Genomic DNA, 26,500 nt, shown 5'->3' on the forward strand with positions numbered 1-26,500 from the left:
CCAATTTGTCAAGATCACCTTAAATTCTAATCCTCTCCTTCATAACCATAGAAAGAATAAAATATAAAAATATTCCTTTTCCACTGATGTGGCCCACACCCAATGTTAATCGTGATGTGCAGTCTCTAGTTGTATCCTTCTTTACCTGAATTTGTGTCAGTCGTCTCTCTAGTGTGGCTTTGCTACCAACAGTGCTCTCTGATGATGCCAGTTTATCTTGAACCTCTTTCACCCATGACCACATACTCTGTAATGCCTCTTCCAAAGTGAGATGCTCTTGGAGTGCAAGCTGACATGTTCGCAGCTTCTCCTTGACAGTTTTGACCATGTTTTGATAATTGGTGAGATGTTGAGAAGCCAGGCGCACTTCCCTCCCTGCACCGTGGCCTTCTTCATTTAAAGTCTGTGCCATCTCGGACAGTTTATCGAAAGATTCCCTGGGAGAAAATTATGAGACTGAAAATCAGTTTCAGAAAGCATATAATATTGTTATAGCAACTATCAGAAGTTATGAAAGTTGCTGACATAATCACCTACTCCACCAGTGACAGAATTCATAGTTAACAAAAAAATTAGCTGTGAGAGACTGAAAGGAAATATAAGCAGTGTGTATTGATTAGTATCTTTACTTGTGTACATTTCCTGCAGATTTGGGTGCTCAAAATGATCACACTGAAATCTTTATGTCACACATTTAAATTAAAAGATAATTTAATTTTCTTTTCAGCTGTCAGACTTTCCAGTTCTATGTGAACTGCTACCTTTTTTACCTGCCAAAGCTTTTGAGAAGTTCATAGTCTTTGACAGGTAGGAAGGCATGATGGAAAGGTCAGGATGTCAGGCCATTTGTCTAGGAGTAGACACTGACTTTGGGGTTCAGTACAATGGTCAGTAAAAGGGATTAAAACTCTGGGTTTATACAGCCTCCATTAATCTCAATCTACTGGATCACCCTTCCTGATGCACTGTGATTACAGGGAATTTACATCAGGCCAAAATGTCTTGCATCAATCTCAAGGGGATAGATAGTGACTGGGTGTTTCCTTTTAGCATGCTGTGAGGCTTGAATAACTGACTACTATTTCTGTTCTATTTTTGCCAACCTAATAATAAAAAGAACTTGAAAAACCACTGTGTACTAAAAAAGGCAATTACTTCATCATCTGTTGGCTAAGTCTGAATTCTAGAAGGATTGTGCAGTGAGTGTGGATGTTATTTGAGCTCTTTTATAAAGTAAACTATACAAGAAAGGATATTGTGCTAACCTGGTTGGATCTGAGTGTTGCAGGACAGAAAGAAAAAAAATTTTAAATGGATATAATGATAAGTGTCATTTTTACTATTGCTTTTACAAGCAATATTTTTCAGATTTAGTTTTATGAGCATTATTTTTAAGATTTATTTTTTAAATTATATTTTCCAGTTTCCATTTATTAATAAAGATAAGTTTTTTTTAATGAGAAATGTATCAACATGAAATTTTTGAGTTGGCTTCAAGTTCCAGTTTCCTTAAAACTGGAACTATCTGGATTCAGCCTCTTTTCACAGAGAATGTTGCAACACCTTTCTCTTTCACAAACACTTTACCCCAATGGTTTAGTTTCACTGTTGCTTTAGCAGAGGAAAAAGTGAGAGTATTTTAGGAAAAGTATTTCATATTACCTTGAATTTAGTAACTCTTCCAGGAACTTTTCCACTTTCTGCACCTCCTTTTTCTTCTCGTGAATAAGCTGCTTGCTCTCTCCTAATGCTTCTGTGCTTATTCTTTCTTCCATGTCACGTATCCACAGGCCAAGTTTCTTCTGCTGATCTTCAAAGCTACAGAACAGATAAATACTACCTTAAAAATATTTCTCAGGCGGAGTAAAGTTAGCAAGAAGTTAATTCAGTTCTTTCAATATCCACAAAACCAGGAAAATAAAGCTAGGTATCAATTTCATGCTTCAAGAATAAGAGTTGTACACAAAACATAATTCCACAGTGACTACTAATCTAAAAATATTCAACTCTCTAAAACTGTTCAACAAAATCATGGGAACCACAGTGAGAAAAGAAGCCTCCAAAATTTAAAGTGACAGTGCTTTTATTTATTACTAGATTCAATAAAGGCAGACCAAAAGAAAATTCTTTCCAAATCCTTATAATGATTTAGTCTAAGATTAAAAAATGGGTAAAAGTGGTCTTTTACACAGTATTGACACTTACTACACCTGAAGTATTGTGCTTTCAATTTCTCCAACAGAATGTAACTGGAGCCTCGAGCACTCAGAACTCAGCAAAGCAAGTTCTGGCCCTAAGTTTGAAAACCTTTTCCTTACGTGAAGGCACACCATCTCATTCAGCTGTCTTACCCGTTACTGCTTTCAGTTAGCAATAGATTTGAATCTAGTTATACCTAAAAATATATGAACTTTCAAAATTCCAGCCCCAAGTAATAATTTAAGAGTGTTTTCTTATTAGCTCCTTAGGAAATATGTCCATCTGGAATGGAACTGGACAGATGCATGCTATGTAAAAAGTGTACTGTCTTCAAACCCCAGGGCAGAACTTGAAGATTCATCACACCTTTTCCTTCCAGGAAATTGCATTTAAATTATGGAGATCCCAACTGGTGATTTGGGATTGTATGAGCTACACAGATCTTCCACATACATGATCATGATCTTCCATTCTTTAACCAAATCAATACCCGTGGAGCAAGACCTGTTGCTTTGTTTTTAGCAAAGAACTTAATTTTCTCTTAAATATTTCCAAAGAAAAAAGCAAACAGGACTAGAGTAACTGGAAATAATTTCAAATTGTGCCCAGTACTTCTGCAGTCAAACAATTTCATACAGTCCATCTGTGACTACTGGTATTACTCACTTTCCCAGGTGCGAGGCACAAGCTTCCAGAGCCTTCTTATCATTCAGACACTGGTTGAGGAATTCCTGGAAGTTCTGGTTAGACTTCGCTATTTGGTCCTGAATATGGCTCACAACTGGTTTTGGTAAGCAAGCATACAAACTTTCTCCTTCCTTGCAGGCAGCATCTAACTTGTTCTGTCCCTCGCTAACAGAATCCAGCACACTCTGTGTAATGAAAGAATGCAGTTTAAACGTGCAAGATCTAGTAACTAAAGATGAGCAATATTTCTATTAGAAGTGGTCAGATTTCCTCAACAAGACAAGAGCCATGTCTAGCTATGGTAAAAATTCTAAGCAGATAGTTCAAATAAAATTTTATTAAGTGGGGCTACAATTCACAGAGCTCAATTTTCCTATTTGATCCCAAGGTATTCCTGTCTTTCTCTGGATAGTTTAGTCATGTCCTGAAGATGTCATACATTTCAGGAATTAGGGCTGTTTGCAATAGGTGTCTGCTATTTGTGTTCTGTCCCATCAAAAATCTAAACAGATAAACTTTGACATATTAGTGTTAATCTGAAAGACTGAATAAGCAATAGTGTAAGAAAAAATAGGAAAAGGAAAAGAAGAGAAAGGAGGCAAAAAAAATGAAAAAAGATTTAAAATCAGAAACAAGAACAGTTTAGTTACACATAAATCTTGCAGAAATTAAATTCTGATCTCTCAGAACAGTGAAGAGTTTTCACTGTATTCCCTCTACAGTACATATTGCTGTCTTGAACCATTCTTACATTACATTTTTGTAAACAAAACCCATAAATATGATAGCATCTACAAATTATTTTAGAGATATAATTGGATACATATAGTTAAATTGCTAATTACTAATTTTTTTTAATTTGTTCACTATACCTGCAAGTCATGTAGCTTTGCCTCTATGGCACTGCTGTCTCCAGACCTGTCAGATGATTCTTTTACTGCAGCCTTCACACCAGAAAACCATTCCTGGAATTCTTGCATAGAATCTTATTTAATAAAAAGTACAGAGAAAAGAATATTTTTTAAGAAGCAGCATTATCCTCAATACTATACAGCTGTCTTCCACAATTTTTTTATCCTTCAGGAACAGCCTGTAAAAGCTAACAGGATGAGTCTCATTGCCTTCAGTGACCTTGGGGAATGGGATTCATTACACAAAAAGTTAGATGTTTCCACTGTAAACATCTAAATTTGAACAGTCACACTAGGCTCCCCTTTATAGTCAATGGGAAAAGACAGGCATTTTCAGTCTGTGATATGTCCCAATTTACTGTTCGATAATATCTAGATTAATATCTTAATGTATAAGAATAAAAATTTCCTACTTCACTGACTATCCAGGGAGCTCAGAAACAACTTCAGATGGGGACTTTTACATTATAAACATCTCCATTTGGTTAGATACACGTCTTTATGGCAAATACACAAAGCATATGTATGCAAGAGATGTATAATAAGAGTGAAGAAAGGTGGAGCTGAGTTTGCCTTTCATGCATATTACGTGTTTAAAGTTGAATTCTGTTTTTATAAAATGAACATTTGGTAACAGAACTTTTTCAAAGGCTCCATACAAAAATAAAGTTGTAATTGCAAGTGACATCACTGGAAACTGGCAGACTCCAGAATGATTCATGGCTGTGGGCTAACAGGTCATATTAACAAGCCTGAAGACTCACGAAGGAAATGTTTTTCCAAGGACTCTTGCATGCTGGCCTGTGTTCTGGAACAGAGCAGATTCACAGCTTCATAATTCTTTATTAATGAAGTGACAGTGCCACCAAGAGTTTCCAGTTCTACAGAATGGTATTTGCGACACAGGCTGTTGAGGTTCTCACGGGTCGAGTCAATGCTGCTCTGCTGAAGCTGAAGGTCTTTTTGTGTTTCCTGAAAATGAAGTTACAGCACAAATATGACATTTGTAAAGAAACAAAAGAGCCCTCTCTTTTCCTCAATCATTCCTGCTCCTCCCACATGCTCTTTCCTCCTATGGTCTATTGCAAGTCCTAGACATAACGAAGGGAAGAAGTACTGGATCATGTTTCCTGAATTTTCCAAGTGAGATGAATCCTTGAAACTAAAGAGCCATCACAGAAATGTGAAAAATGCTGTTTCTCATGGTTTACTACTCTATTAAAAATTGAATAGCTGTTGAATAGCAATAATTATTTTCAGCAAAGTCTGAAGGTACATGTGAGATGCAATATGATACTAGTATTTGGTGGGACTTCTGAATGAAAGGGAGTTTTCATCTGATTAGAGAGGAACATTTGTTTGAAAATTAGATTTGAATTGGCTATTGTATAAACATTAACGTGCTAACGCTGAAAAAATCTCCATGTGGTTTGTCATGTCATGATGTGCATAACTGTATGCAATCAAGAGAGCTCTAGGATGTACACAAAAGAATTGCTATATATGAGGACGGAGGAGGACTTCTGAGGTAGAAGTTTGTGTTAAAATTGAGTTCAGTCCAAGGTCTTTTACTGTGATGAGTTATAAGTTCAAAACTTACATTGCAAGGGAGTCAATGGATTTGTAAACATGCTGGAGTAATGACTGAAGAGTTCAATGTAACAAAACCAGTTCTTGTCACAACAAAGACCATATTATTCATTACAATTTTCTAAAAGCTCTGTATAAAATTAATAAATCAGAACTTTTGTTCATCAGTGGAACTTCCTAAAGAGTATCGCTATTATTTGATAATAGTCTCTCTAGACTATTTTTAATCAAATTAAAGTTAAGTATAATGCTTAGCAAAAACTCTGATAAAAAAGCAAAGATCACTGCATAAGATAGTGCATATTCATTTTCTTCAGCACTGACCTTCACTTTATTTAGAGCTTCAGGATCCAGGTTACGTGCACAGCTTAACAGTGTTTCTTCCACTTTTGTTAACCAGTCTGTCATCTGATCAATAAACTTGTGTAACTGCATCTTCTGCGTACAGAAATCTTTCAGTGTCTCCTTTGCTGTCTCTGACATTTCTTTAGCATGTTCCAACTTCTGCCTCAAATCTGATTCTATAAACTAAAAGCAAAATGTTGTGTATTAAAAGCATTTAAATAAAACATTTACTATGTTAAATTTTAGATATACAGTAATACAAAAAGGGATACTAACTTATAAAAAGCCAGACTGCAAGCTGTTGAAGTTATTATCCCCTTCTGAAAAATTAAACAGTTGACCTTTTTCCTTTAATAATTTGACATATATACAGAACATGACCTAAACACGACTAGCTCCATAAAAAGAAATATCAGTTGGTGAGACTTAAGAGCACTGAAGGCTTAAAGTATCTCAATGTGAGGCAGATTAAAATTGAAGACAATACAAAAATAAGTTAGAATATTGCTCATTAGCCTGTTCAAAGACAGAAATATCTGAAAATATAGTAGATGTTAGCTCTGCACATATTACTAATAAAATCAAATCAGCCATAAGATTAATATTTATAAACGAGCAGTTACTGAAAATTCTATTAAGGGATTGTTTATGTTCTTAGGATACGAGCTGATCATACTGTAGTTTACTTATTTAGTATTTGAATGTTGGCAAATAATTTGGGGATTCATGTTTAGTTTGTGAGGCTTTATTTTCAAATTTGCATTTATATATCAGCTACAATTATTTTATTGCAGGTATGATTTATTTTTTTTATTGTATTTATCATATTTAGTAGTTGGAAATAGGTGTGTGTTGGTTAACAGTGATATTCTGCAAAATAATTTGCTCTAGGTTTCACTCTATAAGTGGACAGATATTTATTATGAATCATATGACTAAACCTGAATTTTCTGAACCTCTCATGTAAAGGAAACAATTTGGGAGAACATAAGCACTTCCATATAATGTGCACATCTTTATACTACATGGTTCTTGACCCATTCCTGATTGGTAATTTAGTCTTATGTGTGCGGTCATGGCAAAATATGGACAAGGCTTGAGTGTTGCATTAAGTTCCGTTAAAATCTGATAAATGGTTTTGAAATAAATATCTATTGAGATGTTTCCCCGTCTGTGGAAATTGCAGAAGTAAGCTTATCTTTTAAAACTTCTGACATTGAAAATGAATAATCACACATACCAATTTCCATTTGAAATCAAACATCCAAAATAGTCATAACCTTGGTTTTGCATCTGTCCTAGAACATAAAAAATAAGGACCTAGACAATAATAAAAGTGCAACAACTCACCTTCAGTGTCTGTATTTTACTCCTCTCCTGTAACAGCTATTTCAGAGCACTAATTCCAGTCCACTAATACTTTTGGTTTGATAAAGCAAATGAAGATATTTTACTGCACTATAATTCTTTCACAGAGGCAAACAGTGCATGCACTCACATATGATATGGCTTAATGCTGTGCAGTGTGGAGAATATCGTCTGTCTCATATCTGATCAGCTACATTCTTAACTATTTACAATATTTGATTTAGTAAAAAATACTTTTACAACTCTAATGTTTATGGCATATTTTTTTCAGAAAAAACCAAAGTTAACTAAAATATGGACAAAGAATATTTATGATACATATAAATAATGCAGTATGTAACATTGAAGGAAAAAGACAGTACAGGAGAGTCAGAAATTTCAGGAATTTCTTCTTAGTGATTTGAGCACAGTCTATGATTACCAATGTCTTTATTTTACCTGGAGATCTGCAGGAGGCTCTTGACTATGAGTCAGTTCTTTGAGATCTGAAATTTTGGAACTAAGCTGATCCAACTTCAGTTCTTTATCCTTGACTTCAGACTGTAAAACAGATATGGTCAGAGGTTTGTATCAAACTACAAGAAGGTTTTAGACCTCCAGAAGGATGTTCCATCAATTGCAAAAATGAAAGAAAATGTAAGAAAAGTTTAGCAACCAGAGGGAAAACACTGTTGTTCTATTTTCTTCTCTAAAAATCTCCCATCTAAGTTCAGAGATTTTTTTTCCCCTACATTAAAATAACCACACACATTTTTAGCATCTAAAAATGCACTAACAGCTTTAGTTTCTTAAAATTGACTGAATAAAGATGGGAATGTCATTGTTTATTCGACTGGAAAAATCTACTGTGGTTGTTAGGTTCCACTTAATGGCATGCAGATCTCTGGTTCTTATTACAAGGAAGTGAGCTCTTGGAAAAAAATTAGACACGGAAATAAATTTTAACCTCAAAAGGGAATTAAAAAATGCTGCTATATATGCACTGACATATCTGGACCTTGTATTTATTGTGGTCATATAGATCCAAGTTATAAAGAAATACTCTACTTATTTAAAAAAAAAAAAAAAGCAAAGTGAAAGAGAAAATCGTAAGTTGTATAATTGTAGTTTTGAAGTATTAGACAAGTAATTGGTGTGTCTATCCTATTACCCAAACTTTCTTTTCTAAAAAATTGAATAGGTATCTCCAATTAAAAGATTGGACAGAGGATTTCAGGATTAAATCACTGCACTTAACATCTGCCCTGAATGGTAGAAGTTCAGGTGGCCCTAGAATAACCCTCAGGGCATATTTTGTGCTAGGGAGGATATAATATTAGGTGACTGATCAAGAAAGTGACCACTGCAATGGGCCATATTATACACTTGTTATTTCTGTCCATGCTCATCTATTTCTGATTGCTGAAAGGGCAGGACCCTTCTGTCAGTGAACTGCCTTTCCTCTTGCCTTTGCAAAAGAAAGTGCAAACAAAGTATTATGGACTATGCATTCTGTGAGTGCAAATGTATGCACGGTGCTCATGTCTTCTGCTATTCTGGCCCTCCTGTGAATCAGGTACACCTGTGCTTTGGGTACTGGCTGCTCCTACTCCAAATGAGTTTTAGTAGTGATAAATTTAGGTGGTCTGATTGTTATACTAATCAGAAAGGCATTAGATAAAGCTTGTGCTGAGCAAAATACTGGTTTAGCACCATTTCATATTCTATCATACTACTTGTATATGTTCACTGTTCATCTTCTTAAGGACATAGTTTATTTCAAATGAAGTAGAATATGGCTCAATCTATGGTTGATCTTCTGTACATTTTAAGCCAATAGAGACAGAATGCATCCTGAACACTGGATAGATTTCTAAAACAGTTTAACATTATCCAGAAAAGAAAGATATCATCTTACTGAAACTGCTAGAACCTGACATTGAAATTTGCCCTCCAGTTCAGCATATCTTTTTTATTGTCTGAAGAATCTACCTTCTTAGATGAGATTTTAGAAACTACTCATTTTTTGCTTAGCTTCAGCTGAAGTTGTCTAAAATTTCCATCAGTTTCTACTGGAACAGAGTTCAGTCCAATGACATGATTTTCAAAATTTTTGTGCTTGTAAGAACACATTGTCATGTACTGCTAGAGCCAAAACAACTATGGAGCTTAGACTTAGTAAGAGATATGATGTTCTTGTTTCTGTCAGAAGCAAACAGCTTCAAGAAAGGACTGGAATGCTGTCAGCTAGCCATTGGGTTAGTGGTACCACTGCTTGAACAGGGGACATGGTGGTCTACAATTGCACAGCCTTATCTATGTGCCTGATATCACTTGAGATTTTGGTCCAGAACATTTTTATCACTGATTTATGGGTAAGCACCTGGAAGTCTTTCAGGAGGACCTCCATTCTCTGACTGTTACTCAAGTTGCTGATGCCTTCATTCAGTTGAGAAATGAATTTATTGCACCATCCATCCATTTCATCTCCAGATTTCAGGATGTCATCCCACAGAGATACGTTTACACTCAGCTGGTCGATGTTGTCTTCAATTCTTTCAGACACCTTTTAGGAGAGGAGAATGTATCGATACTATTCACAAATTAATTTTATATGTCTTTATTTTGCAGTCAGTTGCAAGATAAGTGCATCAGAAATAACTAGTAAGCCTAGGCGAAATAATTTTCTTAGAGTTAGGTCTAAGTTCTGAATCCTAATTACAATGTAGTTACCCAGATCATAAAATGAACAAAAACCATATGTGACTATGTAAAAATTTGTACATTTTTTACTGGGAAAGAGTTTTATGTTCAAATAAACTTTATCTTTAAAAACAGCTACATTTATCTTTCTTCTGTAATGTAGGAATTTGCTAATAAAGCAGTATAAATAGGAAAATGTAAAATATTAGCTTTTATATTATGTTTCTCTGCTATAATGTTGTCTTTCTCAACATAGTCACATCTTTTATGGTGTAGCTTAATACAATTTACTGCCTAATTTATTTAGTCCAATTTATTTTAACAAAGTAACACTAGCATACATTAGGTGAGAATCCAATTCAAATTTATACTCAGAAGTGTGCCCTGAGCAAATTTATACTAGTAACATTCATACACTGTTACAAGACATCATTTTAAATCTATCAAATGGATGTAACAACTTTGTGTGTACAATGTATAGCAAATTCCTATGATTAACCCTTTGAGACACACTTAAAAGTAAACTTTACTAAACAATTGCACTCTAAGATCCTAAAAAAATACTAATACTGTAACCTTGGCCCAACTTAATAACTGTATTCAGTGTACAAACACCAGAGTCTTACATCTAGCCATTTGTCCACAGTACAGTTCATATCTGTTTTTACCGCAGTAGAGTCACAGTTATGCACTCTTTTTAGTTCTGTTAACAAATGTTTTCCTTTATTGGTGAAAGTATCCAGGTCTTTTTGTTTATCGCTCAGATCATTCTTGGCAGCTTCATTCTGTGGACATAAATATTTGCTTGTTTAATGAAGCCTTGAGGAAAGAAAGAAAAATCCAGTTCTCCAGGTACCCATCCCTTGCCCTGTGGTACATGTTATGCATTTGATAATTCTCATTCAGCATACCATCTAATATTTAACTATGACACTAAATACAGAACAACTGACATGGTTTTCTCATGAGCATAATCAAATAATAAGATTGTTCTTATAAATAAAGCACACAAGTGGGAATAATAAATTCTGAATTTTCCCCACTTGGTAACAAGCTAGCTTCAGGACATAAAGCAAATATTTTTTATATTATTCTTTCTATTCTTCAGAATCTACATGTCTAAAATTGAATAATAAGAATCCATCATTGAAGTGCTAAGGCTTGGACAACAGGCCCAAGTCAGAGTTGATCTATAGATGAATCCTGTATATTTTATAACTGATAACCATTGTGCTAGTAGGTATTGTACTAGATTATAACAAACCACCTATGCTGATGTAAAAAGTGCTAAAGTGTTGAAGTATTGAAGCCTGAAGAACAGGCCCTGAGCCAAAGCTGCTAACTTAGTATGTAGTCATTAGTGAAATATGTATGCTCGTTAATGAAAGATGTAGCTTAGATATCATAAAACATGTCTATCCTGAATATATCTTTATCCTTCTTTGTGTAGGGGCAAGTTAACAAGGCCATGGAGCCAGCTGTCTGGCCTTGTGACCAGATGTGTGACCTTGCTCATAAATCAACTAGATAAGCAGGGAAACTCCCTTAGCTTCCTTCTTGAGCCCTGGCCAGACTCTGGGGGAATCTAATTGGAGAGTGAAACTGGATGTTTCCGCTCAAAACAAAGGTGCCAGTTATTCTGGCTTGCTGCAACTTTGGATGCCTCACCTACGGATGGACGCATCGCGTAGGACTTCCCACTTGCCGGGACAGGCTCTCCAAATCCTCGCTGTAACCGCGGCTGCCCAGCGTCTGTGGATCTGGATGTTGGTAACGTATGCAAGTGGTGATGTATCTTTCTTAATCACTATTCTCCCTCTCATGTAGTAATGATTTGATGCATTACCCTGTATTTTCCTATTTGTTTGCTTTAGGTGCACTGTTCTGCCTTTTCTTATTGTATGTTTTCTGTATTACTCTGTTACATTATTTGGTTATCACCAGTAAAATACGCCTACTCTTTTCACTCTGGTGTCCGAGTTTAATTGGTATCCTTAATCAGCAAAACAATCATTGACTAAAAAGTATCTAAAATCAGTTCTGGAATTACAGCAGGGTAAACAGAGGGTGCTGCAAACAAAAGTTAGAATTGTAAAACCCATCACTCCTAGATACTCTGGAAAACAAAAGTACAGATGTGTTCAGAAAGGAATTAGGCAAAATCTTCAAGGCTACTAAGTCTGCAATTCTAGGCGTAGGGAAATCTTTAAAACACTCACTAAAGAGGTGACAACATATTCAGAAAGGATAAAAGTAAGCATCTCATACTTCTTTCTTTAACAAATATTACAGATCAACATTAGGGATAAGCTACTCATCTGGCTACAGTATGGCCATGTAGCCATGCCTACTTTATTATGGTAGGAGTTATGCAAAATATTTATTGCATTCCAACTCCTTCAGGCCTAGATGTGGCCACTGTTGTAGCAGGAAATTCTCCACAGCCCAAGGCTCACATCATTAAGAGGAATCATATGGAAATTACCTGCATTTCTTTGTTAGACTGGTGAGATCTGTCTGGTTTTCAGTTCTAGTTAAAATGTCCATTAAAAAGAGGCCATAAATACACACAGTTTAGATAAGGTTTATACAGATCTGACTGAAAAATTTTTAATGAAGAGCTCAAAAAGCTTCAAATGAAATTACCCTCTGAATGAATGGAAAGAATTTAACTCAGAATGGTTTTTCCTGACAGGCTGATGGATAGCAGAATTTAAAATTTGAGAAATATGAGCCAGTGAAATGAATAGAATGCAGGGATCCAAAATCCTTATCTCTGCTCAATGGCCAGTATCAACATTGTACCCCATGGAATAGTTGTCTTAGGGAAAGAGACAGACATTTACATTTTCTTTTGTTTCTTTTATTTTGTTGACTTGTATCTATCAAAAATCTACCCAATATGAATAAAACATTAAAATATGTTGACTGGAAATATCCTGTCATACTATGATAACAATATATTCTCAAGCTATTTTATATAAAGAGCAGATAACTTATGCTTTCCATATTAATTAACATTTTGCATTTCTAGGTGTTAAATTTATAAATAGCAACAAACAAATACATATTCATCGATCTCACCAAAATGCTGGAAGTACTATATTCTTTCCTCATCAGAATCAGTACAATTTAAACCCTGAATGTCAGTGTGACAAGATTTGATAGTAAATTCAAGAAACTTTAAACACAGCTGAAGGCCACATTTCAAACAGAAAAAATTTTCTAAAACAAAATCATTTAAACCCCTCAAATGAAAATATATGTAATTACCCTTGATAAAGTTCGTCTGACATCTTCACGATCCTTCCAAATGGATTTGATCACAGAAGCACTGTCAGCACTGTCTATGACTTTCATTACTGTTGACTTCAAGGTCTGATATTCCTTCATCAGATCAATAAGAATGCAGGATTGCTCCTTTCTGTAATGTGAAGAGGCTGTGTTAGCACCATTTTATGTCATATTTCTGAAGGAAAGAGAATGTGATGTAGTGATTCACCATGGGAAAATCAGGATGCAATGCTAAACATGTTTTGGGCAGCCAAGGAAATAATATTTAGGTTTTACAAATCACTGTGGGTCCGTACATCACAAAACATCTCACTGTGTATGAATCACCATCTCATCTAGATCAGATATCAAAGCAACTGACTTGAGCAAAAGAAAGACTGAAACTGGAATTCAAGCTTCTCACTTCTTAAGTTTAGCATCTTACTGACTGGAAACCACACTATAATGATGCTGGCACTCAGAGCTCATTTTTTGTTAACCTGGTTCTCATGGAGTTTTTTTGGGTAAAAAGAAGCAGAAGAAAAGACTAAAGCAATGCCAGGTAAGTCTGACTATTTTGTCCTTCAATTGTCAGATGCATGCTTTTGGGTCTAAAACATTACATTCAACTTACTTGTCATTCCACTGAGAACAGAATAACCTGCTGCTAAGAAGAGGCCTCATTTTTCTCCACCCCCTGACCAGAAAATCCTATTTCTGCTCAGACAATGGACAGAATTAAAAAAACCCTATTCAATCCATTCCTGGTGTTTATACTGAAGAGAGAGAAGGAAGACTAATACTTTGGATGTGTTTAGTTGTAGAACAGTGTTTGTCAATGAAAGGAATTTGGGAAACATGACATTGCCAAGAAAGAGAGGTAATTGCTTTAGGAGCTGCCTCTTCTCTGAATCCTCCAATGAGCTCTCCAAAATAATCAGGTTCAGGAAGGTCTAAAATTGTGTCTATATGAGAGAGAAAACAGTTCCAAAAAATTAAAATTAAATTAATAATTTAAACAAAAATTAACATTATTTTTTATGTTAGAAAGGAATCAAAAGGTACCTGAGTATCTTTCAGTTTTAGATATAAAGATGGCAACAGCTAGCCCAGTATGTGAAAACTGGACAACTCATTTACCCTCAATAATGCACCTATAAGGCAGGGACATCTATTTTATGGTTTCTTCACTACCAGGCTGGTACTGTCTAGCTTCTGGCACATGTATGCGGAAATTACTTGCTTTACTATTATTAAGGACTTCTAGAGGTAAGAAAAATGGCTTGCAGCAACATGCAACATGAAATATAAATTAACAGCAGTGCTGAAGAAAAAGGAGTGATGGACATTTTTAAATAAAGCTATCCTTTTCTTCCACTTGTTTCAGATTTATACATCTCTGAAAAATGCAACAGAAAGCCAGGCTGAATTCAGCTGGAGAAAAAACACCAGAAATGCAATTCATGTAGCTGTGTGTATTTTCAAGAGGGAAATAATACACAGATCTGGTTAAGGAGCAGCATATTTACAAATATCTGTATGGTGTCAATCAAGAAAATAGAGTAACAGTACACTATATAAACCAACGGGAAAAAAAAATCAGTTTTCAGCACAAATTAAATATTTTTTAAAATCATTGTTCTAGTACACCAACCCAGCAGTTACATGGGGATCACCAAATTGCATATGTCCATTGAAATATTAGCCAGGCTAGAACTGTTTTGCTTCTGCACTTAGACAAAATTTATGTACATTGAAGATGATGTGGTACTGACTGAATCTAGCACGTAATATTACCTTGCAAATTTAAAAAAGAACATTTGAAGAAGTTTTCTTTAGAGATGACAAAGAGGCAGCTAAGACAAAGGGGTAAGATAAAACTTTCTTTAGTTTCTTTAGTTCCCTTCTTTATCAACTTTCACTGATATGCAAAACTGTCTTATATCACTGATTATACACTGGTGATTGTTATCAGCCTGGTACCTTGGGCAGACAGAAAGACTTAAATGTAAGAATGATTTAGGACCACTGAATACAGGGTTGTCAGAAACCCATATCCAATAGAGGAGAAAAATACATGCTAGAAGGAGAGCATGTGCTAGTTGGAGTGATAGTGAAATCTCAATGGAAATTTCTTATCTTTCAGGAGAGTAAACAGTAACATGCAACTAAAAGCCCAGTATATAAGTACTGTCCCGAGGACCTATCTGTGGCTTTATTAATAGTATAATTAAAACGGGTACAAATATCATGATTTATACTGTTTTTTATCTTCTACTCAGTATTTAATATACAAGCCCTGCTTTTTATTGGGATTAATATGGCAAGAAAATATTAAATGTGAATAATTGGGACTCTTTCCACCACTAAAAGAACCCTCTCCTTTCTCACCTTAAATTTAAGATATACTTACTTTTCATGTATAACTTTCTTGGTATCCTCCCACAGAGATTCTAAGCAATTTATCTCTTTGTCAATCTCAGGAGCAAGTGTGATATCTTTTTGGGCTATTTGTTTTGCCCTGTCCCCGAGCCACTGGAGTTCATGCTGGTGAGAATTCAGTTCTTCATCTAACTGGTTAAAAATCCTCAATCTGCAAGTTAAAAGGCAGGTTTCAAATTTACATATCTACACTTTTTTGCAAGATAAAAGAGGAGAAATGAAGAATGAAACAGTTGCTGTTAAGAGTTACTGTGCATAAAGTTCCTTTTTTTCTAACATTTCATACAATATCTTCAGAAAACAAGTTTTATCTGGATTTTTTTCTGCTACAACTGGGCTCAGAATGTGATTTTTCTGATACATATACAGCTATACAATTATATAGATATACCTATACCTTCACCACACACAGTGACTTGTAAATATACTCAAATATTTAGACAAATACTTTATTATAATAAGTGTTTTCAATTCCTTCAGCACATGTACAGTCTTCAATTCTGTAAGAGTAAAGATAGTTATGTTATATGGGATTTCTAATACCTGTTTGGAGCTTGGATTTATTTGGACAAAATAAATTTCCTAGACAAAGATTTTCTTGATTGTTTTTTCAATGTAAGAGATTAATGGGACTTCCTAAGTGTTCTGCTCATGTTCTCCCTCCATCCAAACAGTTTATTTACTTACAAAATTTTATTAAGAGCTATATGGACTCATATATGCCTGGCAAGAAGTAAGGCACCCAGGCAGAAAACTCACACATGCCTCCAATGCTCCATAAAAAGTCTAGAGACTGAAAGCAAATGAAGAAGTGCCAATCTCAAGCATTAATATTGTTTTAACCTTTGCTGAAGGGCTTGTAGTGTTGCCTCCTTCAGGGCCTCCTTGTCAGCCTTTTCTTCAATATCTTCAATACTTTTCAGTAACTGTTCTTTACGTTCCATGAAAGATCTTCGCAAGGCTCCAAGAGCTTCTGCCTCACTCTGTTTGGTTCCCAGCAGGTTTTGAACTGCCTCCAGTTCCAAGCACAGATTATCCACCACAGCCCTGCAGGAGGTCCTCTGCTCAGAAATGCTGTGTTTTAGATGATACTGGGCCTTAGTAAGGGAACCATCCAAACTGATCGCAACAGATTCCAGCTTGTTAAGATCTTGAATAACATTATTGAGTTCCTTCTCCAGTAATTCAGATTTAGCTTTATCCATATTTCCTGTTTTCTCCACTGTCTGTCTCAGCTGGTGGAGCACTCCTGACGTAGCACTATGGAGCTCCAGGAATACCCACAGCTGATCCAGAGCCTCTTGTCTTTGGCTAGTTATTTGACTTGCCTCCTGGAATATTTGAAAGCAATCTTCAGTCTTTCCCTGCAATGTCTGCTGGTCCTCTGGGCAGCTGAAAGAACACAATTTATCTACATGTTCCTTCAGACATTGTAACTGCTGTTTCTTACTTTCAACTTCCATTGAGTGGTTCTATGGGAAAGAAAGAAAATACGCTGGGTTTCTTCTTCCAGTCAAAAGCTCAGAAAACATTTTAGTACTAAACTTCTGAGAAAAACAAGTACTACTAAGGGGTTTTCAGTAAGAACAATTCAGTGTTAACGTTGTGCTTTAAACTGGTCAAGTAACAGAAATCTGTGTGTGACTGCAACATCGTATCAGTTTTCAAACAAATAAATGACTTCATGCTAGTTTTAGACAAATATTTAGCTCAATGCACTGTACAATTTTCTGTCTTTAATATTTATATCCAAAAGTTTACCTTATTGTGAGATGCAGCTAGTTGTTGATCAGCTGTGTTTATCTCTGAAGTGGCTTGTAGTTCAGCAAGAAACTGCTTAATCCAGTCTGAAAACCTGAGCAGGAGCTCATCAAACTGCCCATGCTCAGCAACAAGAGACTGAAGGAAGTTGATCCTATAGGATATCAGATGTAAATATGAAAGCACTTGATGTAAATTTATCACTTCCATAATCAAAACCACAGCTGACTGGACTGCATTAAAATCAATGACAGGTGGAAGGAAAGAAGGAAATGTTAATTTATGTTATAAATGTGATGACTGCCATGTTGATTTCTTAACTGGGGAATAACATAACACTTGAAAGCACCAGTTTGGCTTCTTCCCGTTTCTACTGCTTTATTCATATCAACTGTTAGAAGTGCCCCAAACAATCAAGGTATATTCAACTTTTATTCATGGGGGTAGTCCCAGCAAAGAGAGTGATACTGATGGAAGCTAAACTTCAATTTTCAGACATAGCAATTCTGTTTGCCCTATCATCTGCCACACTGCATGTAAGGCGACAGCCTCATGAATTCAGGCAGGGGGCGAGTAACTGCAAGCTCAACTTCCACTGAAGTAACTGATGGTCAAGTCTGCTCAGAGGAACACAGTTCAAAGGAGGAAAGTGTCCAGAGGAGTAGTCAGCACCTAGTAGAACCTAGCTAAAATTTGACCTTAAAAAAGGCCTTGTCATTTACCTTCCCATTTCCCTTAGAAATTTCTCTACATAATTTTCAACATACAATACTATGTAGAAGATCATTATACTGTAAAACAATTGTATTGATAAAGAACTTAGAAGATGATGTCATTGACCAGGGTCTATTATTTAAGCTTCTTTACAAATAGTAAAATATGTACGTTCATCACCAAAACAACTGAAACCTAAATATATGATATCATACAGTTTCAAAAAGGAGGCAATGTTCCTGAGCCTAACATGAGCCAGCAGCCTAACAATTGAGCATTTATCATATTTATGGCAAATGAAAACTTCAAAGTGGTTTTAAAAAGATAATAGTGTGGCTTTGCACAAGATATAGCATATAACTTAAAAAATGAAGGGCAGATGTAACAGATTTTGGAAGTAACTTACTTGGGAAATTTTAACTAATGAAATATAACATTATCTTCATTTCCTGCCCCACACTCCTTCAAACAGAACTCTTCTATCAAAAAAGTAGGGAGAGATTATACCAAAAAGACAGCGTGATAAATCTGTAGGATTCCCCACACCCCATTCCTGGTAGCTCAGGGTTCACTATGAATCTTAAACCTTTGTTTTCCTAAGGGTAACACTGTAAAAACTGTTTCAGGATTGGGATTCCTCATCTAGATACTGGTTACTCTCATTTAACATCTAAAAAACATTCTGAAGTACAAACCTTTTATCAACAGTTTTTGGTAAAGCTTTCCACCTCTCATCCAGCTCTTCAAATTTTTCCGTTATTGTTTTCACACACTGTTTGGAAGCTGTTGGGAATAGCGACTCATTTAACTGTAATAGGCTTGCATAGACTGAAGCACGGGACTCAATGTCTGCTTGCAAATTCTGGGAAAACAAGGGAATGTACAGCCTTTAGATTAAATATGGCATCATCTTATGCAAAATAACAAAAATAATAAAAAATCAGCTAGGGATTTCCAGTACACCACTTTGAGGCAAGTGAACAAGCACAGTCAAATCCTTGGAGGAATTGAGGTCTATTAGGACAAGCAGGTATTCAATACCTCTCAGACAGCTAAATATGCAACTGTAATTCAGTAAGGATCCATCAGGGTTTTTTTTCCCCTTTAGGACAAAGTGTGACCTTATTACACAGCTCTACTGTATGATGAAAGTGGCTAAAACCAAGACCAAGTTTTGCAACATATTTTGTGTGCAGCAATAGATTCATGAGGAAGTGTTGCAAATTGGCCCAAACAAAGAAATAAAACCAAAAATAATTTTCTTTCTCTTCAGTAATATTTAAAACTGATATTATGGACACACTGGCTTCATGGAGGTTGTAAAAGATACTACATTTGGCCAACTGCTTCATATTAATCTAAAAACAAGTGGCAAAAATTCCAAGGAAAGGCATACTTTAGAACAGGATGAAAGTCTTGTGTTTAAAAAAAAAAAAAAAAAAAGGAAATCAGACTTTCATCGTGAGCTCAAAACCTTTGACCATTTTGTCATCTGAGCAACTTTCCTCACACGCGAAAAAAGGAAAGTAGCGTTGTCTAACAAAGGAATTTCTATAGAGAAAGGATCCTCTAGCAGCAGGCCAATGTCCTTCCTTGACAGATAATAGGATATACCAGGGCATTATTTTTCTTGAGCCAGCATATTATATTTGCAAATAAAAAAAAATTATATTTGCAAATATTCCTGTCATTTTCTTGTCTTTGATAAATAACAACAGCAATATACTTCCCTAGGACGTTTCCAAAGCCCAGAATCAAGTGATTTGTCAGACTACAACTGAGCAAGTCTATCCTTTAAAAGACACAGAAACAAACCAGGAAATGTAGGTGACAATCTTTCAGTTGAAACGTACCTGCAGTGACTGCAGTTCACCTTCCAGTTTAACTCTGTCAGCAGAAACATACTGGTCTGGAGGGCTGGCTGTAACTTCACACCCCTCCAACCAGGTCAGGAAGGCAGACAGCTCCTTCTCCTGCCTAACAAAATCACAGCATAGAGTTACCAACTCAAGTCATCCCCTTGGTCTCACACACTGACCACAGGAAGGTCTCTGTGTCCATCGTAAGAGATGTGAGAGTCTACTCACTTCTGCCACTGAGCCAGAAGAGTCTCTAATAAGGTCTGTTTCTCTTTAGCATTTGCTAGCACCTTTTCATATTTCTGCTGTAATGCAGTAACCTCCTGAGCAGCTTTTTCTTTCTTGACCACCTTTCGGGCACAGGCTGAGAGAGAGGCCAGAGTGTTGCTCAGTTTCTCCAGAGTATGACAAAGGTCCTAATGAACATGTAAAAGAAACAGAAATCAAATACATAAACAAGAGAGCTACACAGTGGGAAAATTCTGTACTTTTACTTGAAGTCTGAAGCAATGCTACATCCACCAGATCATGAAGTCACTGCATAGTTTAAATGTCACTCAGATCTATCCCAGGTGCATGTCCCAAGCTTATCAGTCAACTAGCTCGTAGTGGGGAAAGACTTTCCTTAGAACAGTGTTAAAGAAAAAACAGTCAGCAACAAAAGGGCATGTGACACCACATGATCCTGTAGGACAGAACTCCAAATTCCCTAACATCTGTCTAACAGTTGTTCCAATTTATAAATATACAGTAAATACAAAACCTCACTCCAACATGTGAGGACTGCCAGACTTGCAGCCCATGTCATGACATGTGAGAGGTGGGGAACAGTTACTATTAACTACTGTGAACTTATGAAAATGATTGAAACGTAGTACAATGAGTTAGAAAAGCACAAAATGAAATAGATTTAAGACCACTAAAGTTTCAACTCACAGGTGTGAAGTTATAGTAATGGTTATAATTACAGTCATGAAAGAAATCAGAGAAGGAAATGTGAATTATACAGCAATGAGCTGCTGATGTTTAAACTAAATAAAAAATAATTTCACATTATGGCATTGAATCATCATGATCCTGTAAACAGGACAAGAGTTTACAATAGCATACTCAGCATATTCATAATGTTTAAAAGCCAATAACAATCATAATCACATGTGCTGTCTGAATAAATTCTTGATATGCAAAATATTTTTCCTCAACAAGTATCAAGCTTTTTTGAAGCAGACAAGACAGGTCTTCCTTGCATACAGCCTTTGCAAGTAGTTACCACTAAGTTCAGAATAAATGGTACGTATTTTACTGCAAGAACCACATGACTAAAAGTTTTCACAATATTTTCCTAGAAAGAAAGATAATGACTGTTGTGGGAAGAACACATCACAAACTTATAGACACAGACAAAAATGCTACAACAAATTCCCCGAGGTTTGGGATTTTTTGTAGTTTGAATACCAATCCAATGTTTGTTTTCCTTTCGTAATGGACTGCACCAAATGTCCAAACACCCATGGATTTCTGGCATCACAGATAAAAGTTTGTTAGTTGAAACTTTGTTCAGTCTCTGCATTGTCCAAGAAAAACTACTTCCAATGAGATTATTTTTTTTTAAGTCACAGATTTCTCTATACCAAGAGCCAAGTTTCTTGAAAATCTTCAAGGAAAAATGTCTAACAGATATGTTTCTTATCTTCTATTTTTCATAATGATTTAGATGCATAAAATTAAAGACCAGAACCTGAAGGATTAATTGATACTTTTAGGGTCTTCTTTCTCTAGAGTGGGGGAAAAACTCTCCAAGCCTGTCTGAAATGGTGAGAAGAAATAGCTGAGGAAGCCCGCTTAAGCCTTCCCTGGGGCTGCTCACCCCGACAGGCAGTCATTGCCTCCTCCTGCCTCCACCCTGGGCTGTGTTGGCATCAGGCAGCCCCTGGTCTGGAGGTGACTGGCATTTCTGTGAGGAGGTCAGTGTGGCACTGTTCCCCTGGACTCAGTGGCAGGGATCACTAGCCACATACTCACCGTGCAATCCTGAAGGGCTGCGTATGTTGCTGAGGATGAAGAACACGATGTGGGAGGCTCAGCTAGCTTAGCTTCAAATTCAGACACTGCCTGCTGCACCTATGAAAAAAAGGCAAACCAGAGAGTCTAAAACCAGCAGGAAATACATAAATGATGCTTTAAATAGCACCTTTTAAATATTTAGTGCTAAAAGAATATTATATCCTAAGGTTTTGTAGTGTTGAGTTTCTTTTGAAGTTAAAAGATGCTAACTGTGCTCAGCTTCTTGTGACTGGGGCAATGATAATTATTTTCTTTACGAACTACTAACAACCTGAGATTGAAGTTTAAGTGTTTATAAGAAGTATGGATGTGGTTTAATAGTGTAATATCCAGGAGAATCACTTAGGTTTTCTAAAAGACAACATAATTTTTTGAGTATGTATGGTTTAGTGTCTTCCTTGAACCTGCCTTTTAAGTCATTCAAAGCACAAATTTATGTATAGAGGTCTTGAAATTACCTTACAAATCTACTCATATATTCTAGTCCATGCTACTATAATATACATTTTATATTCAGTTTTGGAAAAATAAAGAGTAATTCTATAAACTGCTGCAAACAATCCATTATATTTTGCGTTGTCTACCTGTTTAAGACTTTCTTCATATTTCTGCTGTGCTGATGCATTCCCTGTGATTGTTCCTTCCAGTCTCTGTGCGTGATCTCTTAGCTCTTCCCAATACCTTTTGACCTGAGTCAGTTTGGCTTTCATATGTGCACATTCTCCAGAGGTAACAAACTGGGAAAAAGACTCGGCTTCCTCTTCTAGTTTGGAGATTCCAGTTATTTTACCATCTATTTCTTTATTAATAACCTAAAATGTAAAGTAATAGTAAATAAGGCAGCATAATAGGTTTTTAATTGTCAGAATAATATTTTCTTCCTTCTTTTACCTGAGCTACTAATATTCTTCATTATAAGAGGACAGTTCACTGACCACTTGAAATAACTGATTACAAAAGTCTATAATATGCCCTGTAAATTCACTTTTTCCTCTTGAAATTAGCACTGGAAAAGGTTCAAATACCAGCCTGCCCTAAAAAACAGTGTCTATGAAGAGCAATTAGAATTGACTGAGGTGCATATTTTCATAAGCAGACAAGATGGTTCATATTTTAGCATCTCTTACTTCATAGCAAATTAATACACAATTCTCTTAAAGATTGAAAATAAATACAAGATGAAAAAAAGTAACTGCATAACTGAAAACGCTATCATTAAGGAGCTGAACCCTAACAGTTGATTACTTGTGTTTAATAAGTTTTCAAGCACTTAAAAAATAAAACATGTTAGGATCTGAAAACCAATAGAGATTGTTTTCATTTTCTAATTTAAAATTCTATGGTATAATAAATTAAATTATATGAAAGGGTGAGTGTGCCCTCAGGCAGAGGATTAAACAAAAAACTACATTACAGCATAAATAGGAAACCATGAAACAAGGGTGATAATGGCCTTTGGTACTTTTCAGCTGTTTTCTACATCAATTAGTAAATGCATCAAGACAAACTAGTACTGGCTTTACATTTCATCAGCTGCATGACAGCAACTGTCTCCTATTATTTTGCACTTGTTTTTATTGCAAATTAGAGACAAACCTGTAAGCTACAACCTCCAAGACAGAAACTTATGGTGTTTCACATTCAGTGGCTATTTATTCAGTAAGCATCGGTGAACTTGGAAATAAGATATTTTTCACAACAGAATTCTTTTAATTTCTGCTGATGCAGCATGTCCATAGCGTTCTCAAAAGCAGTGAAAAACACGCATTGGGAGGGAACTGAAAGAGCCAAGAGCGGTCTTTGAAACTGAAATAGGCAATAACATTCTCAGATAAAAAATGTTAAGATATGTATGTATCTGAAATCAACGAAAAACTTTCCTGAAAATGCACTCTCAAAAGCATAGAAAGTGCCCACCTTCTGCTATAATTGTGATAAAAATATGCTATCTTTCTTGCCATTATAAAGCTCAGGACTGGCTTACTGCAACATTCAGTCTAGAATTAGTAGGGTGACGGTACAGAAAAAAACGTGGTGCTATAAGCATTTATAGGGTCTCTTTATGCAACATATTCTGAATTAATTTGGATTATAAAATATCTTTTTTGCATGAGAATATGGTGCTGAGGAAAAATACCGGATTTGGAGCCCTGAAGCTGAAATTATCTAACAATGCAGCAGATACAAATGAGGCAGTGCCTTTTTACTCCCACGCTTTTCTGTTAAATTCACTGAGTTACATAAAAGAAGGTGGATAATTGAGGCCTTCAAACTCTCACTGAGTCTGCCACCAATGGTAACTACTTGTGATAACTGTCATTTTGTTCCACCAGGAATTTGGGAGAAATGTGTAGGTGAAAATCTGGCTCTGCTGAAGTCATTGGGGTTTTGCAATCAATGTCACCAAAAGTAGAATATTACCACTACTATGTATGATAATTACATTCAGCTGACCCTAGGTTTTTTATCTGGTCAGCTAAAGATATCAGGAAACACACTACTTTTTATTCATTTGTTTCATGTTGCAATATTCCTTATTAATATGTTGTACTAGAAATTATGAACTAAGTACGCTGATTAGCGTTGTGACACAGAGTAACTCATCAGGAAACTTACAACAAAACATAACAAATTCTTTAAAATCAGGCACAAAGCAATACTGTTGAAGAAGACCTCCAGCTATGTCCACGCATCAGAGGTTAGATGACTCATTTCACATATCACAGTTCATAAAGCTCATTTGTTCATCTGAGTTACAATGATGTACCCTAGGCCTTATCTGGAGGATTTTCTCTCCTTTATGTCTGTTCACGCAGACATTTATAAACATTACCTGCTGACCATTTTCTTTCTGTCATGATGTTTACATGAGGAAGAATTATGGTGGAATTTTCAGAAAATTGCAATTCAGTGTAAAAATTGCTGCTTATCTGCATCTATAGCAAGGAACAGCCTTTCTGGGAAATTGGCTTGAATGGGCTAGTAGGGCTTAAGTGGGCTCCATTTAGAGAGACAAGAACTGTCACACTGTAATGCAATATTAATATAATTTGATGCACTTATTTTCTGTCTTAAACACTGGAATCCTATCCACTAACTACTGAAAAGCACAACAACATGACAATGTATGCCATGGAATAAGTGCATATACATTATTTCAGAAGGAAACTGTTTTTGAATTGCTGTGGTGATGAAGCAAGAATTCAAGCATTGTTTTATTTTTCATTGATGAAATCAAGAGATTTTATTTCTTTGGTGTATGTAAAAGTGTGATCAAATTAAGAACAGGAAAATCTGTTGATAAACTGTTTCTGTCATGAGACAAGTGCCTTATGGGATCCTTTGGAAATACTTAGTGTTAATCTGGTCCATGGCTGCAAGCAGCTGTACACCTGCGTACTTTCTGAGGAGGAGGTAGGTCACAGAATAAAGACAATGACAGTGTGCACTGCATATTGAAAAACTCTGCCCCCTTAGAAACATGCAGTTTCGGAGAAGGTACATTTTCTTTTGTGGGAGGATATGAAGTCAGCCCTTGAAATGCAATGCTTGGACACAATATGCACCTCAGTTAGCAATATGAAACTAAACCACTATGTATCTACAGGAACGTATACAGAATTTAAGACACTGTAAATATAATAGCAATAAATGGTATGTAGGTTTGCAAGCTACCAAGAGCAATAGTTTCTTTATTATTTCAGCATAAAAGATACACAAATCAAGGTATAATTTTAGCTTGCAAGATTAAAACCAAGGTCTACATCCACTAGCTGATGTATATTTTAAAATAAAAATCTTTATACACCATATATTTATGTACACCAGTTGAGATTACTCAAAAAATAAGAAGAGTATAAATTAAAAAATGTTTTTAACCATACACACAAAAGAAACACACAAAACTAAACACTAAAAGAGAAGGCAGCCTTTAAGAATTTTCCTTTAGTTTATGTAACACCTTACTGCTTGGTATATTTGTGTACAAAGTGTGCCATCATTACATCATAGTAGTTCTGAAATGCGTAAAATGCCTGTTCTCCCATTTGGCTTCCAGCAAAATGACAGATAAATGGGTTTTTATTGCTAAACATAACAAGAACTAATCACCTTGATTTGGCTGATCTGTATGTCCAAAGGAGATGACGATGTTTCCAAAATTTCCAGTTCTTTTTCTTGTTCAGCTATCCAGATGGACAGAGCTTCAAAATTATTGCCAAAATGATCCCACTTGTTTTTCACCATTTCCATGCTTTTAATACTAAAATTAACCAAATTAATTAGAGAGAATAAACAGTTTAATATAATGAAGCTGTCCATATTCTTGCTAGAATAAAAATGTAACTTATTCAATCTACAGGAGGGTCATTTTAAAAACTTCTGGGTTTAGAGGACCGAGTTGTGAGCCTAAATTCAAACTTGGCTCTCTCTTAGACTGGCCACTAAAAGTCAAACAATTATATTAAGCCATAGTGGGGACACCAAGAAGTGAAACAGAGTACAGCTTCATACATCAGCTGTACATCAAGAATGTCATCATAGCAGGAAGAGAAAGGAAAAGTAACATAAATATGATTTCTATGAAATAATATGGAATTATTATTA

At 35.7% G+C, this 26,500-nt stretch overlaps 1 protein-coding gene across 16 annotated transcripts in view; it reads right to left on the bottom strand.

Annotated features, from left to right (window-relative positions):
* Nucleotides 1–26,500, bottom strand: part of SYNE1 (spectrin repeat containing nuclear envelope protein 1) — a 322,087-nt gene that overhangs the window by 171,488 nt on the left and 124,099 nt on the right. For all 16 annotated transcript variants that reach the window (XM_074818773.1, XM_074818787.1, XM_074818786.1 and 13 more), the window contains 19 exons: nt 26,006–26,156; nt 22,480–22,707; nt 21,854–21,952; nt 20,060–20,247; nt 19,826–19,949; nt 18,668–18,834; nt 17,259–17,412; nt 16,341–16,969; nt 15,469–15,648; nt 13,056–13,206; nt 10,409–10,567; nt 9,463–9,645; nt 7,539–7,640; nt 5,712–5,915; nt 4,562–4,769; nt 3,759–3,871; nt 2,866–3,071; nt 1,663–1,818; nt 146–437 (listed from right to left, as the gene is read on the bottom strand). In XM_074818773.1, the coding sequence (XP_074674874.1) occupies nt 146–437; nt 1,663–1,818; nt 2,866–3,071; nt 3,759–3,871; nt 4,562–4,769; nt 5,712–5,915; nt 7,539–7,640; nt 9,463–9,645; nt 10,409–10,567; nt 13,056–13,206; nt 15,469–15,648; nt 16,341–16,969; nt 17,259–17,412; nt 18,668–18,834; nt 19,826–19,949; nt 20,060–20,247; nt 21,854–21,952; nt 22,480–22,707; nt 26,006–26,156 (3,694 nt within the window). The remainder of the gene's footprint in view (nt 1–145; nt 438–1,662; nt 1,819–2,865; nt 3,072–3,758; nt 3,872–4,561; nt 4,770–5,711; nt 5,916–7,538; nt 7,641–9,462; nt 9,646–10,408; nt 10,568–13,055; nt 13,207–15,468; nt 15,649–16,340; nt 16,970–17,258; nt 17,413–18,667; nt 18,835–19,825; nt 19,950–20,059; nt 20,248–21,853; nt 21,953–22,479; nt 22,708–26,005; nt 26,157–26,500) is intronic.

The sequence above is a fragment of the Strix aluco genome, chromosome 3 (genome assembly GCF_031877795.1).
Source record: "Strix aluco isolate bStrAlu1 chromosome 3, bStrAlu1.hap1, whole genome shotgun sequence".
NCBI lineage: Eukaryota > Metazoa > Chordata > Aves > Strigiformes > Strigidae > Strix > Strix aluco.